The sequence below is a fragment of the Eucalyptus grandis genome, chromosome 11, assembly GCF_016545825.1.
Source record: "Eucalyptus grandis isolate ANBG69807.140 chromosome 11, ASM1654582v1, whole genome shotgun sequence".
Classification (NCBI taxonomy): domain Eukaryota; kingdom Viridiplantae; phylum Streptophyta; class Magnoliopsida; order Myrtales; family Myrtaceae; genus Eucalyptus; species Eucalyptus grandis.
This window is the reverse complement of record NC_052622.1, coordinates 48,975,262-48,991,106: the sequence shown is the minus strand read 5'-3', so window position 1 is coordinate 48,991,106 and position 15,845 is coordinate 48,975,262. Positions and strand designations below refer to the sequence as shown.

The 15,845-nt window shown below is 37.5% G+C and overlaps 3 protein-coding genes across 4 annotated transcripts; 2 read left to right on the top strand and 1 right to left on the bottom strand.

The window, feature by feature from the left end:
* The first annotated feature begins 43 nt into the window (after nucleotides 1-43).
* Nucleotides 44-4,748, top strand: LOC104426806 (protein disulfide-isomerase like 2-1). Its single transcript, XM_010039970.3, has 11 exons — nucleotides 44-278; nucleotides 1,880-1,964; nucleotides 2,337-2,434; nucleotides 2,540-2,595; nucleotides 2,928-3,045; nucleotides 3,204-3,231; nucleotides 3,320-3,411; nucleotides 3,512-3,668; nucleotides 3,772-3,896; nucleotides 4,079-4,178; nucleotides 4,393-4,748. The coding sequence occupies exons 1-11, from the start codon at nucleotides 127-129 to the stop codon at nucleotides 4,456-4,458; spliced, it is 1,077 nt and encodes a 358-aa protein (XP_010038272.1). The 5' UTR covers nucleotides 44-126; the 3' UTR covers nucleotides 4,459-4,748.
* A 471-nt stretch (nucleotides 4,749-5,219) lies between these two features.
* LOC104426805 (putative protein TPRXL) lies at nucleotides 5,220-8,919 on the bottom strand. 2 transcript variants are annotated; one of them, XR_005547601.1, is made up of 4 exons: nucleotides 8,540-8,919; nucleotides 8,049-8,146; nucleotides 6,187-6,951; nucleotides 5,220-5,548 (listed from the first exon to the last, which is right to left on the bottom strand). XR_005547601.1 is itself a non-coding variant. In XM_010039969.3 (3 exons), the coding sequence occupies exons 1-3, from the start codon at nucleotides 8,702-8,704 to the stop codon at nucleotides 6,399-6,401; spliced, it is 816 nt and encodes a 271-aa protein (XP_010038271.1). In that variant the 5' UTR covers nucleotides 8,705-8,919; the 3' UTR covers nucleotides 5,935-6,398. The 2 variants fall into 2 exon arrangements, 1 of the variants encoding a protein (XP_010038271.1); XM_010039969.3 differs by lacking the exon at nucleotides 5,220-5,548 and having other exon boundaries at nucleotides 5,935-6,951.
* Nucleotides 8,920-12,150: 3,231 nt separating this feature from the next.
* On the top strand, nucleotides 12,151-12,618 carry LOC104427980 (probable calcium-binding protein CML23). Its single transcript, XM_010040985.2, has one exon. It carries the CDS (start codon nucleotides 12,151-12,153, stop codon nucleotides 12,616-12,618), a length of 468 nt encoding a protein of 155 aa, XP_010039287.2.
* The last annotated feature ends 3,227 nt before the right edge of the window (nucleotides 12,619-15,845 follow it).

The window sequence follows — 15,845 nt, the reverse complement described above, 5'->3', positions numbered from 1 at the left end:
AAATAAAATAATCTGAAAAGGGGCGGAATACGCTGATATTTATATAAGTTCTCTCCATCTGGGCCGTCTTCAAGCTCAAGACAGAAGAGAAATCAAAGAGCGAAACCCAGGCACAGTCAAAGGACAATGGCGAGTTCTCAGATCTGGATCGGCGCCGCCGCTCTGGCGCTGCTGTTGGTGTCGGCCTTCGCCGACGACGTCCTCGTGCTGACGGAGGAGAACTTCGATAAGGAAGTCGGCCAAGATAGGGCAGCTCTCGTCGAGTTCTACGCCCCTTGGTACTGTCGAAATCTGTCCTCTGTAATCTGACTGATTTTCGCGGCTCCGTTTGTTTTTCGAACCGGTTTGGTTCGGTGTGAGCTCGTCTGATGAAGCGATCGGGTTTTAGCGAACGCGTGGATCGCCATATGATCGGCTGCTAGATCTATTGTAGGATCACCTGCTTCGCGTTCGCATCGTGTCCGGATTTTAGTGAACTTTTGTTTGTGTGGAGCTGTACGATGTTGTGTTCTCCAGCAGATAGTGTTGCTGAGTGTTGCGATTGGTTCTGATGCGGTAGTTGTTTGCTTACGATTCATTTTCGTGCTTTGGATTTAGATTTTGATAAGGTTTATCTGGCGCATTTGCTGATCTTTTAGCTTCTGCCGTGGCTCGAAATTCTGCAAGTTCGCTTCGGAAGTAGCGGTGTATTTCTGTACTTGATTTTTCTGTGCTACATGCTTTTACTCTTCTTTTAGATTTCCTTGCATCTTCCAACAGCTGGAACAAGTCGAGAAGAATAAGATATCTTGGAGATATCCTATCGATATTCAGGCATTTAGATCTTACTGATATCACTGGCGAGTAAAGGAGTTTGGTCGAAATGAGTGCACTCGCTCTAATAATTAAAACTTAAATGCAACCTGTGAGCATCCTATGTAAAGTTTTGCAGGTGTATTAAACCAGCGAAATGGAACCTTAAAACAAGCCATTAATATTTTTGGGTAATAGATAACGGGCATATAATAGAAAACTAGAGAAAACCTGTCAGCGGATCACAATTTGCATGATATCTTCTGTTGTGGAAAAGGATATGAATATGTAGAATCAGGATTACGCTCATCATAATGTATTCAATTGTACTAGTAGCAGTTTTGAATTAAGGGGAATAGGAATGACATGAAATAGGGGGAATCATATAAGGCTGATGCTGGAGATAGAAGGATGGGTCGATAAAGCAATGTCGTGATAAACTCGTCTTGGTTGTTTGAATGCAGCGTACATGTTTAAATTTTAGCTGAGCTTTTCCCCATCATTGTGAAGATTAGTCTTTGTATTTGTCTCCCTCACATTATGATAATTCTTAGCCATGGGGGCATGGAAAGTTTTAAGCGACTTATGCTGCAATTCTTGTACATGCTTTCTCCAGACTAGGGTTGATCCTATGTAGAACATTTTATGTTCGTAACTAAATTGACACAGTTCATATTGTCATCTTTATTCATGTATTTGCTTCAATATCTCAAAGTAATTAAAACATTCCCGATACGGCAACAAAGTCGTGCCTTCAAGCTTTTGCTGTTGCTCTCAAAGCTAATGAATCACACAGTTAATCGTATTATCTAGAAGATATTGCCATTTTATAGAAAGATTCTTGATTGTATATTGTTCAACAACTACAGTTGTTTAATAAATGTACGATTGGAAAATCTAAACAATGCATGATAATGATGTGGGAAAGGGCTTACCAAGCCTATAACTTGGAATCCCTAGCATGCTGTGAGGAGGCATGTGAATGAGATACTTCTTTCTGGTTCAAGATCAGATTCTTTATACCAAAGAGTCTAGATGTCACATTTAGCTTTGACTCATCAGTTGTATCTCTGTTTTACTTTTACAGGTGTGGTCATTGTAAAAAGCTCGCTCCAGAGTACGAGAAATTGGGATCTAGCTTTAAGAAAGCGAAGTCTATCTTGATAGGAAAGGTAAGCTTCAATTTGTATATTCCCGTGTGGCTTATAATCAATATTCTGCTTCAAGTTATTCTTCCTAGTAGCACTAGCATGTTTCTGCATCAATTAGACTTGCTTTCTTTCCTTCCTTTTCTGGTTTTGGTTTTGGAGTGGGGGGAGATGGGACTTGGAATTTCACTTTACCTCCTTCAATCTTTAGTGCTTCACCTCTAGATCACAGGGAGCATACAATTTCCAGTTTTTCTTTTTCAATTGAAATTGTGGAAATCTAATCTGGTGAAGATCCTTTTCTCTGTTTGATGGTTAATGATCATATGGAAAAACATGCTTTGATTATCTCCCATGAAATACTTAGCTGACTCATTGGAAGTTGATTCTGCATAGGTGGACTGTGACGAACACAAAAGTGTATGCAGCAAATATGGCGTATCTGGATATCCCACAATTCAGTGGTTCCCGAAAGGTTCCTTGGAGCCCAAAAAGTGAGACATTTGTCATCTTAATCGAAAACTTCCTACCTTTGTGAACCTCTGATAATGGATGACTTTCAAAATGCTAACATTATTTGGTTTCTCCAATGTTGTTAGGTATGAAGGACCACGGACTGCAGAGGCACTAGCTGAGTTTGTGAACAATGAAGGAGGTGCGCATCTTTTTTGTATAATTCATCTTGATCAAAATGCAAGATTGTGCAGTGTTTTTGTGTTTGCTGGACATGGATAACTTAATTCTGGATTCTGGAGACAATGTCTGTAACTTCTATTTGTGATTTTTCTCTTAACGATAGCTTGTCTATTTACCTATGCACTATTGGGGTGTTCTCTCATGCTGTTACTATAGAACTTGCTCTGGAAATGGTCGATATTAGGGAGTTGACATTATTAGTTGCAGTCACAATTACTGTGAAACTTGTGTCGTTTGATTTTCCCTCGTGAAATCTCAACTAGAATGCCCCTAAAAAATAATTGTGCGCAGGGACCAATGTTAAGATAGCTGCAGTACCATCCAGTGTAGCTGTACTAACATCTGACAACTTCAATGAGATTGTGTTGGACAAAACAAAAGATGTTTTGGTGGAATTCTATGCACCATGGTAAGCATGACTTTGTGCTGTTAGTTTTATATGCTCATGCTTCTAAAATCTCCTTAGCATGGGCATATGTCTTAATAGTTTCCCTACCAAAAAGTTTCTATTCATTCTGGCAATTTTTTGTCAAGTGGTGCTAATTAAGTGTCCATACCTTCATTCAGGTGTGGCCACTGTAAAGCTCTTGCTCCTGTAAGTTAAAATGCTTCATAAACAGTATATGTATCAGCATGAGTTTTTAGCATTTGCTTGAGTAATCCAACTTTCTGGTGTCTTGCAGACTTATGAAAAAGTAGCTGCAGCATTCAAATCAGAAGATGGTGTAGTTATTGCGAATTTGGATGCTGACAAGTACAAAGATCTAGGTGAAAAGTGAGTACATAATAGTCTGGTAATCATGTTCATCTAATGTTAAACACATTCATGTCAAAACTCAGAGAATCCATTGTTAAATGCTCATGGTATGTTGTAGGTATGGTGTGAGTGGTTTTCCTACATTGAAGTTCTTTCCGAAGAACAACAAAGATGGTGAAGAATATGATGGTGGAAGGGATTTGGATGATTTTGTCAACTTCATCAATGAAAAATGTGGAACCAGTAGGGATGGGAAGGGAGAACTCACTTCAAAAGTCAGTTAATTTACTCAGATATTGACGATTTGATAAGAAATTCGGTTTGTCTCGATCTTTGTTTCTTATTAAAGACTTTATCGATTATTCTTCTTTTCAACAGGCTGGGATAGTTGCCAGTCTAGATGCCTTGGTGAAGGAGTTTGTGGCTGCTACTGGTGAGGAGAAGAAAGCAGTCTTTTCCAAGATTGAAGAGGAGGCTGAGAAGCTTGAGGGCTCTGGCGCAAGGTAGTCATTTTGACCTAAATCCCTAGTAACTTTCTTTTTTTTCTTCTTACTTCTTTATCAATGGTAAAGTGGATATATTCCGGAAATTAACTACGGATTCCTTTAGTCTGTTAAGTCACGATGTTATGTTTCCTAGAAATGAACCCCTTAAACGTTTGGTTTTATCTCTGCCTTCGACACAGATATGGGAAGATCTATTTGAAGGCTGCTAAAAGCTGTATGGATAAGGGTGCTGATTATGCCAAGAAAGAAACTGAGCGGCTTCAGCGAATGCTTGAGAAGGTATCATTTGCATAAATGAAGGACAACGTAGTAAATTTGAAATTCTCAGTATCGAGTTCCTAGTGTCTTACAGTTTACCTTAAGCAGTGTATTGTTTTCCCAACGAAGTCTTTTTAACAAAAAGACTAATGATATAAGAGTTGTACATTACCATTTCACGCACCCGTCCACACTAAACTGTTCTACATTTTTTTTTCCGCTCTATTTTTCGCAGTCAATCAGTGCTGCCAAGGCGGACGAGTTCACCCTCAAGAAGAATATACTGTCAGCATTTGCTTGAGCTTCAAGGTGTCGCAAAACTCACATAAGGATGCGGCATCTGACTGTCCTTCTGCAATGATTTGGCCTCGCCTTATCACACTCCTGCTTGATTTGATGTGCTGTGATAGTGGGCATAGGCCTCATGTTACTAGAGTACTTGGTTAGTGAGGAAACTCCCTTCAGATCCTTAACTTAGCAATAATATATCGATTTTTGCCGGAACAATCTTCAGCTTTTCTGTAACGGATGTATTGACAGGGCTTTTTAGTTTACAGAAGTATTAAATAGTTGATGAGTTCAAAATCCCAATTCTGTTTTTCTATTTCGATTGGCGTTCTCAGAAGCCCTCAAATCTGGGCGCTGTCCTCTTATAAGCAGCACTCCTGTATGGATAGATATTTGGCCAACTCTAGATTGTCAGCAAGAAGATATCAGATCTTGATTAGTCGGAATGATACCTTCATGTTCACATAGGTGAAGTGCTAGGTTGACATTCGATGGTCTATCACATACCATCAAAATTGGAGTTGAGACAATGTTCACTTTTATGCTGGTCACGTGACGCTTTTCTTCAGCTCTGTGCTTGCCACGTGGCATGGCGCTTGGATATTGTTTTGCCATGTGGCCCAATAACCTTTCGTAATTATAAATGGTCAATCCGCATTCTACATGGTGTTTCAGATAACCGATAGTGATTGTTAAAGGTCTTCCGACGCACACCGAAGGTCATGTTATTTTTCAGAGACATTTGTTAGGGATGTTTGGTGAGTAAAGATTCAATTTCCACAGCATTGATTTTCAATATCTTGAGAAATGTCACTGTACCGACAATTATAGAGTTCACCTATTTAATTACTTACTACACGCTTCGAGAACACTCTTTAACAAAGTATTGTGAAGGCATCCGCTCATACGAAATTGCACTTCTCTTTAATTATGCACTTGTTTAAAGGCTTTACTTCTCGTCCATCGTCGGATTGAAATTTCTTCAATTAGGCTCTTGTGATGTCCTTGTTATCGCTTCAGTAACTTGCAAAGTAAAATTTCCCAAGACTTCCTGTCAGACACCCGTAACCATGAATATCCAACTCCCGGCCTAGTGCAACCGTCTGCAACAAGATTAGCAAAAGATGTCGTCAGACAAACCTTACGTCCTGTTCCATGCCAGAACAATTTATCCCGACCCTACATGGATCTGCAGAAGTTTTTGTTGAAAGTTCAAGAGAGTTTTAAGTAAGATGAAATGACCAAATGGCAGTAGCTTACGGACTCACCTCCATTCCCAATATATATTAGATGCCAACAAAGCGTACATACTTGTCTAAAGAGGCAAAGGGTCATAAGGTAGGTTGACATTAATTAAAAGCGACGATTTAACAACAAAAACAAACATAGCAACGGTTTTGCTGTGGGGGAATGTAGAGGAGATTCTCTTTCTTCTTGCTGGCATCTGTTCTACCGAAGAGATACTGCACTAAATATTAAGAGATGACCGTGTGACATTCCTCTCAAGATCTATTTTAAAAGTTCAAAAAGCTCATGACATGGAAGAGAAGATGATCAAAAGTTGCCTTACAAACCGAACAGAATGAAAGACGCATGGATGAACCATGCTCTCAATCCAGGAAATCATGCCAACTCACTAGCTACATTGCGGTGGAGATCAGCTATCAATCTCAATACATGATAAGGAACTTCTGCCTAATGATTCCTGTCCACAGATCACATGAGAAAGGCAGAGTCATACCAGGAAAAAACCATCAGTGAGTCGACCCCTCAAAAATCGGCATAAACCCATAGATAGCTAAAAACTTCTTGAAGTTGTGTGTGCTGCATGACTCATCATGTATCTCATGGGGATGCCATTGCACCACATGCTCTCACCATATTCAAATAATTTGCCCATATAGATCTCCAAAACAACGTTAACTCTGCCTCTTTAATTCATGCCCCCAGCTTCTATATCCCAGATTCAATCCTTCCAGCGCTTGAATTCAGTGTTCTGCAGGTTTTTTCTTCGTTGAAATCAGAAGAAGAGGCAACACTTGAAGGACACTCCTCTATGTGATAGTCTTTTTCATCAGATAGAGATTTCACATCCTCGGATTCCATATTAGGCACAGCCTCTTGCCCTGGAGCAAACGGTGATTCATATGGACAGTTGGGAGCAGGTTGTGTTCTCATCTGCACGGAGCGAAGGAGTGCAGCTCTTCTTAAGTCAGCTGAGTGGCATATGTCGCTGGGAGACGAGGGGAACCGGCCCTCGGAATCTGAGCCTCGTTGGCGGGTCTGTGATGATGTGGGTGCCACAAGGTTATGACTATACGAAGGGGATGATGTGGCAGGAGTAGCAGATGATGGACCACCAAATGGTCTTTGACATCTGTAAGGAGAAACTGGACTAGTTGGGAGGCTGTCAGACTGGGATGAACAAGCATTTACCGGAATTTCACAAAATCGGGAGTCATCGGAATCTTCTGACATTGGTGAATATTGTGAGGACATGTCATCCCTGAAATAAAATGTGTTTCACATAAAATATTCGCCAGAAAAACATAGAAAGGCGTGGAGGAAGGGGAAGAAGCCAAATTCAACGTGTAAATTTGATTAACTTGCAAATAGCATTCTATGATGATGTATTAAATTTAAACTTGAAATCCAGTTAACCGATGCAAGGAGCCATCCAACAACCACATAAACACCGCGTAAAGACACAAACCACATAAACATAATCTCAAACCAGTAAAGGAGTGACATTCTAGTCCTCTCCATCAACTACAAGATGATAATTATCACTTTGAGGAAACAAGAGATGCTTCAAAGACACCTTTTCATGAATGTCCTTGAGCACCTGATGGAAGTATGTTTGAAGCACTTTTCATGCGCAATATATGGGTTTGTCCACAGGTATGTGTTTTCTTGGTTAATGGAATATGCATATTTAAATTCCAATAGTTTCTTTCCCTATTCTTTAATGCCGGAAACCATTTCTCATAACTTGTGTAACTTATCACTCCACATCCTATGCCACCTCCAGGCATTTAACACAAAATGCGTTTGCCTCCACCACAATCACAACCTCCAACACCTGCCTCCTACACTGCAGTCCAAACAACTGCCTGGCAACCAGCAAGAAGCAACCACTGCCATCAGTTAATTCTTCCAAATGCAGACAGCACTATAAAAACATACCCACTAATCATGCTAGGAAGACTTAGCAAAATTAGACTGATTTGAATCTCAAAACCCTCCAAAATGAAAGAATGATCTGGATCCCAGAAACCACCATGATGCTCATCTTCTCAGTTATGAGCCTAACTGAGGATGATTTAGCTGAAGCATGATTACTTGATCAGGATGCAACAGAAAAGTTCTCACTGTGCGACCTGGAGGTCATGAGTTCAGTTCGTGGAAACAGCCTCTTGCAAAAATTGCAAGGTAAGCCTGAGTACCTTAGACCCTGAGTGGTCTGACCCTTCCCCAGACCCCGCTTATCGCGGGAGCTTCCTGCACCAGGCTGCCCCTTTTTATGGTTACTTGATGAGGGTGCCCTAAACCCCAAAATTCAAAATGCATAGGAAAAAAAAAAAAAAAACCCAATGAATTTACCTAAAATAAAACATGCTTTCAGATCTAGCAGGAGAATCCATATAGTTTTCGCCAAGGGTGTCCCCGACGGTTAATCCATTTAAGCTGGAAGCCATCATCTGCACCAAAAATCAAGACATCTCTCAACAGTCGAGTGCTGGGAAAATCACCAGTTCCAAGCTTCCTGTAAATCCTACTAAACCCATTAGACAATGGAATTTACGGAAGAAGTAAAAGTCAACGAGCCATGCACATCGTTCCTACTCACTTCCGCTTCTGGAAACTACATCAAATCATTATAGTAATCGACACGAGTCAAAGACCCAAGTGAAAATTTTTGCAATTTCCATTCCAAGAAATTCGCCTCGAACACAACCAAATTAGATACAGGGACATCGACGATGAACACAGGCATTTCGTTTAAAGCGGAATCGATTCGACGACTATCGCAAAACTTTTTACAGAGAACGAGGGAACAGAAGAAGAAGGAAATGAGGGCGAGAGACAAAAACCTCGCTGAGGTAGCGCTTGTGGGAGTACATGTTGTCGAGGTAAACCTCGTCGTCGGGGTCTCTACCGCGCTTCCCGCCCGACGATGCCGCCACCGGCGGCGTCGACGGCGTCGACGTGGAGGTCGACGGAGAAGCCGAGCTCGCATTGTTCGAGTTCGAAGCCATGCTTTTCCGGCGGAAGTTTATCTCGCTCGATCGAAATTGGAGAGAGCCTCGCTCACGGATGAAAGAGTGGAATCTGGCTTTTTTGGAGCAAGACCCGTAGAATTTTCGCGGCGTCGCGTATTCGTTCGCGCCAGGACGCCGCTGGAGAGGGTAAAAGTGTAGCTGCCGAGAGGCGTTTTGAAGTCGAGCGCAAGTTCGAACCTCGAATGTCGGACGTCCGGTCTGGTTTGATGGAATCCATTAATTTTTTTCCACTATTTGATGTCTTATATTATGAACAAACAATTTTTTTGAAGAAATAAATAAATAAATAAATAAATTTAATTGGTTTGATTCAGTTATATTTTAGAATTGTGAATCGAATTGTCTTAAATGAAACTAAATTGACACCTCTGGAAACTTGACTAAATTAGTTGTTCGAGGTGATTTCCGGTTCAAGTGGTTCATTTTCCAATAGATGGTCCACCTAACTTCAAACAAAACTCACAACTCTTCAGAAAAAAAAAAAAAAAGACAATAAAGAAAAAGAAAAATGTCAAAATGGTCCATGAACTTTCATCTAATGTTTAATTTCATCCATAAGCTTTCGATTTGCTCAATTTGATCCATAAACTTTCATCTAATGTTCCATCTAGTCCCTACCTATTTGAAAATTAACCAATTTCTTTTTTTTTACCACTGTTTTTCTTTATAAATAAAAAACAAACATGGTTTTTTTGTCAAAAAAATATCATATTTATGTAAAGCAATAAAGGTCAATATTTCTTTTCTTTCTCTATATTAAAAACAAATGGAAAAAATGACAGTAATAATAAATAAAGGTGAATATTGCATTTTGATTTTTTTTTTGTATACGCAAATTACTTGAATAATGTACAAAAAGCCCATCAATTGATTTTTCCTTTTAGTGAAGTCCATAAAAAAAATGGATTGATGGGCTTTTTATACATTATTCAAGTAATTTGCATATACAAAAAAGAAATAAAAATGTAAGATTTATCTTTGTTTATTATTACTGTCCATTTTTCCATTTGTTTTTAATATGGAGAAAGGAAATAAATATCGACTTTTATTACTTTGCATAAATGTGGTATTTTTTGACAAAAAAAAACCCAGTTTGGTATTTTTATTTATTTATAAAAAAACAGTTTGGTATAAAAAATGGGAAATTGGTCAATTTTCAAATAGTTAGAAACTAGATGGAACATTAAATGAAAGTTTATGGACTAAATTGAGTAAATTGAAAATTTAATGATGAAATTGAACATTAGATGAAAGTTCATGGATCATTTGTGACATTTTCTCTAAAGATTTTTTTTAAAAATATTTTCTCCTTTTTAATTATAAAATTCATTTTTCCAATTTTCAAAATGCATATTTTCGTTCACTTTTCTATCAATTGATCAAATGAGTAAATACCCAAAAAACTAATTTATGGAAAGTTTCTTTACTCAAACAAATACACCCTGAACTTTGATTCATTTTCATGGCGTTCCTTAATTAGAATTAAGGTTGACATTATCCCTCGGGCTTAAATTAGGGGGCCAGCAAAATCTCTTGATTTAACTCAAGCCACCAACTTGATGGTTCCGATTCATGGCTAATCATCATAAGTCCGTGGTCACTAGTGATCAAGTTGGGCCAAAAGGATTTGTCTTGATTTATGAGGTTGAACCGTCGATTTAGATTTTTATGATTTGTTTCAAGATAGATTATCTTAAGATTATGTCGATATTATTGGGTCGACTTTAATTTCTAGTTTTCGGGATCAACGCATGAACACCTCATCTAGATAGACGGTTCACTAGAAGCCCAAGTAGGCTACGAATTGTGAGCATTTGAAATATAAGTCCTGCTAGCATCATGGTACCGTCATGCTGAATTTCTAACAATTACATGTTGACCAAAATTTTCACTTTGTGAAAGGTGCACAACCGGATTGGAGAATTGTGGGAGGGAGGGTTTTGGTGTTTTTATTTTATTTAAGGAATAATGTCACAATTTATTCCTCCATCTTTCTAGTTTTGTCCAACCAAATGTTTTATAGCTCTATTTGATGTCATTAAAAATGTTTTCCCTTGTAATGCTTCCAACCAAATCCCACAAAAAAGATATGTGTGAATTACGTACATGAAAAAAAAATATTCTCACTTTTAAATGATCTAAAAATTCATGGATTACTTCAAGGGTAAAATAATCCATCAGTAAGTTTTCTATCCCTATAATCAACAATTTCGAATGCTAACTTTTGGTTTGGGAGAAAAAAATAACTTGATTCACTAGCCCTAGGTCTTTCAACTTGGGCTGCAAATTTATTGTTGCTATTTTCTTGTTAAAACGAGCAAGTTATTGATTAGAAAAATGACAAGTGTGAAAAATGTTTCGTATAGGTGCCGTTTCTAACAATAATACGAATTTTTTTTCTCTTGAAATAAAAATGTTTAAATATTTTTTTTTTGGTACTTAATGTGAAAAATCTAATACCGATAATGTTAATAAGTTTCTTTTTTATTCCCTTATTTTTATTTTGGCTGATTTTTTTTTTTTTTTTAATATAAGAATTCCCACTCGGTGGGCTAGCGTGACCATTCAAATCGTTACACGCAACATGTGTCCGTTTTGTATATTATTATAATAGCATGCGGAAGCTCGATAAAACTTTTCTCAACCCAAACCCCTATACAAGAAATAATACGAGTAAATATATATATTATTTTCAGTATATAAAAAACAGTAATACAATTTTACCACATCATTTAAGCAAATATAAAATACAAAAGTCCTAGGCAAGAGTCTCTACTTCCATCCCATTTCATAAATGAGCCACCATTTGACTCAGGGATTTATGGTCTTGTGTATCACCTCATCCCTTCCGTCGTCATATTCTGGTGACCATCATATAAACTGAAAAGTAGTGGATGACCTAAAACCTAGTAAATGAAATCTCTAGTTTTAAGTTATAAAAATTATTTTACCTCTTCCTTTAGTACATGCAAAGAGAATGCATACCAATGCAGTAAGTGCGATAAAAACATGAGTAGTCTTTACTTTTCCATTTTCATTTACCATGAAAACCGTCATCCAATAGTATAAATGGTCAATTCTAAATTTATTTTTGTAGCGTCAATAAGTCTTAAATCTCTTACATTTATGCCAATTTAATTATCCGGCTAATTTTGACAAAAATAGAAATTTCTTCAAATACTTGTCGCTCTTTATCATCATGATCAAATTTGATTCAGGAATTAATACGACTTTTAGTGTAGAAGATTTCAAAAAGAGATTTTTTACCATTGGTCTTTGCTGTTCTGATCAAAATTTGATCGGGAAAGAATACGACTTTTAATAGCTTTAAAAGCCTCTTCCTATATATAAAAAACACAAGACATTACATAAAACACCAGATATTCACAAGAAGAAAGCGACGCTCCCTACTATTCTCAACAATGGCACAAAGTGGCGGCTCAAGTTCATTTCCGAAGACCATGGATGAGGTGAGGCGAGTCTTCAACATGTACGATGCGAACAGTGACGGCAAGATCTCCTACGACGAGGTGTGGCAAGCACTGAGTGAGCTTGGCCGGACGACGGCCACCCATGAGGAGGCGACGCACAAGTTTTCGGAGATCGATAGGAACGGGGATGGCTTCATCGACGTCCACGAGTTTGCCGAGTTCCTCACGTGGGAGCCGATTGAAGGCCGCAGCGAGGAGGAGCAGCTCAGGGAGACGTTCAACTTTTACGACCTCGACAAGGACGGGCTGATCTCGGCAGAGGAGCTGCAGGCGCTGATGAGGAAGTTTGGGCAGCGCTGCTCAATGAGAGATTGCCAGGCGATGATTCTCACCGCCGACAGGGATGGGGACGGCCAAATCGATTTCGACGACTTCAAGGCCAAGATTTTTAACAAGTGATGATGCATGGACGTGGAGTGAAGCCCTTTTCCGTCCGATTTCTTCTTCTTCAGTCGATTCTTTTAGTCATGATTAGAGGTGTCAAAATGGGTACACAACCCATTTATGAACCCATATTTGTTTAAATGAATCGTTAATGGATCAAGTATTATTTCCCAAAGCACCCATAATGGGTTCTAAAATTAAAGAGATGGAAATATATTTGGGTTTAGTTGCCAATTTGATATGAATGTTATTAATTTTTTTTTACTTTGATTAGGGATTCTTGCATATGGCACATCATGAAAATCATCATCCAATAACCATCCAGACTCTTGCATATGGCACGTCATGTTTCACACAAATAACCAATTTAAATGGTCGGTTCTACACGTGGTAATACATTTTATTAATTCACTTCTCTTGAACTCTCCCAGAGCATCTCGACTCATGGAGCATCTTGCAAACTTCCACCATAGGGCATCCCAACTGCTAAGGCATCTCGACTTACGATGCATCTCAAAAGACTTCCCGAGGCATCCTAATCATTAAGGCATCCGCAGACTTTTACCATGGAGTATCGTCACACACCATTATATGGGTAATGGCAACACATTATTTTCATGCACAATGCACATATTAACATTGATCTTTTTTGCATCAACAATGAAATAAACAACCATTACAACAATTAACCTCTAGTACATAACCACCTTACATGCATAACCTTACCTTGCACTTTTTATAATCACATAAGTTCAGGATGAGGATTATAAGCTTATCTCACATTCTTCCTTATCATACATTTTAATGTGCACATCATATTAGCATGCTTATTCTATTTTGTAAAGACAAGCAGACATATACATGCACCAACACTCATACCCATTTGCTTACTTTATCACATGTTTCTCAAAGAAATGAAATCCATTAGTCACATAATTGGGTAAGAAACAACTTGTGATTATACTTAGAATGTGAATTTATTATTCGGCAATCCGTCTTTTAAAGAAAAACTTGACCCAAAAGGCAAATTGAATTGAAGAAGTAGTCATACTTAGGCTGAGTAAATAAGTATATATTCATACTCAAAATGTAAATGTGCTTAGATTCAATAAGAATTTGATTGGATAAAATGGATGCATTCAAATTTAGTAAAATTTGATCGTATAATTGAAAATGTTCAAACTCAATAAAATATGATTGTATAAATAAACACTTCTACACTTAGCAAAATTTGATTGTACAAAGAAATATGTTAAGACTTCAGTAAAATTTGATTGTATGAATAAACATGTCTAGATCCAGAAAAATATGATTGTATAAAAAAATAGGTCCAGACTTCAGTAAAATTTGATCGTATAAGAAGACACGATCAAACTTAGAGAAATATGATGTATAGTGAACATATTCTAGTTGTTAAAATTTGGACAATCAAATGGTTACATTCGGACTCAATAAAATTGATAAAATAAAAGAACAAATTAATTGACAGACTCAGACTTAGTGAAATTCTAGTAGAACGAACACATTTTAACGCAATAATTTTTAGTAGAATGAATGAATAGATTTTGACTTTAAATTTTGGTAGAACAAACGAACAAATTCTAACTAGCATAACGAAATAGAATGAACATGTTTTGGCTAAATAAGGGGGTGAATGATAACCATTATGTTCAAGAAATAGGTTGTGGAAGAGAAATAGATTTTTCTATTTTTCTAGAAGAGTTTCTAAGAAAAAATTATCGTTGAATAACGACACAACATTTTTTCTTGTCGGCGATTGGTAGCGGCGGCGGGCAATCGACGGATGGTGGTCGACGGCGACGGATGAAGGACCGGTTGACGAACGATGAGAAGAATTTTTATTTCTCATTTATATTTCATAAATAGAGAAGTATAAAATTTTTATTTCTGATTTCTATTACAAACCTATTTCTGGAACGAGAATCTATTTCGGAAATAGAAAAATGAAATATGTTTATCAAACGGATTTCTATTCCATAAATAAGTTTGTAATAGAAAAATTGTTTCTAAAACAGAAATTGCAGTTTGTCATGCAACCCCTAAATTGTGGCAAGACGAAATAGAACAAACATTCAAGAGGTTATCAATGCAAATATAGTAGAATTATCAGAGTTTGACTAGTAGAATGAAGCACAATGAATAGATTTTGACTAATAGAATGGATATATTTTGATTAGCAGAACGAAACAAAACGAATAGACTCAAAATTTTCACTTATCATTTTAACACAAATTAAGAACGAAACAAAATGAATAGACTCAACATTTTCACTTATCATTTTAACACAAATTCAGGTAATCGATCACACTCATTTAAACATGCATGAGATAATTAAGACTATTTAACAATTACTATACCCATAACATACACATCAAAGTTTCACCCCACAACCAATCAATCAAGATAAATTTTTAAGGAGATTGAACCAATTTAGTGCCTAAAAACTTCACTTACCTCCAACAAATGTGAACAAGTAAGGGTCATGACCACCTCTTGATTCACAAAAAGTAGGATCCCAAAAAGCATTTACTTCTAAAGATGGAAGATAGCATAATACAGTTGAGTAAACTTTGAGTCTAACCTTCCTTCCAAGGTTAAGAGGGTGTTTTGTTTAGTGTAGTGCTTAAGGATTGTTGACACCTAAATTTTGGCGACCCGTTTAGTCATTTATTGCATTAAAAAATTAAGGGGTTAATTTTATATCTAAAAAAATAGTTAATTGTATAGCATATAGTTTTATGTGCATTTATTTTTAATTTGCATTTACATTGGGCTGGTGACGGATGGGTTCAAATTGATGCTTCAGAAACTTCAATTTGATGAGTTGGGCTAAGCCCACGAAAAGAGCAAATTAGCCAAAGTCCTTATCCTTGGGGAGATTTTACGGATTTATCTTTATGAGATTTCAATTCAAAAGCAAAGATTACGTTTGGAAAAGAAATTTTTGTGGATATGGTTTTGGAAAATTAAAAACCATAATCTGTGGCCTATAAGTAGATTAATATGCGTAGGGTTTCGGGGGGGCCACAACACATTGAGAGACGAGAGCCAAGAGGAGAATAAGAAAAGGAGAGAGCAGCCATAATTCAAAGCTTCACTTGGAGAGAGTGTGTTTAGAGCAGAGGAAAGGAGAGTATTGCCGCAGCTCTTACGGGGAGAGCTCGAGTTAGGTCTAGGCTTAACAATCCATTAGCCAAATTTTAGGTGGTTCACCTCAAAAA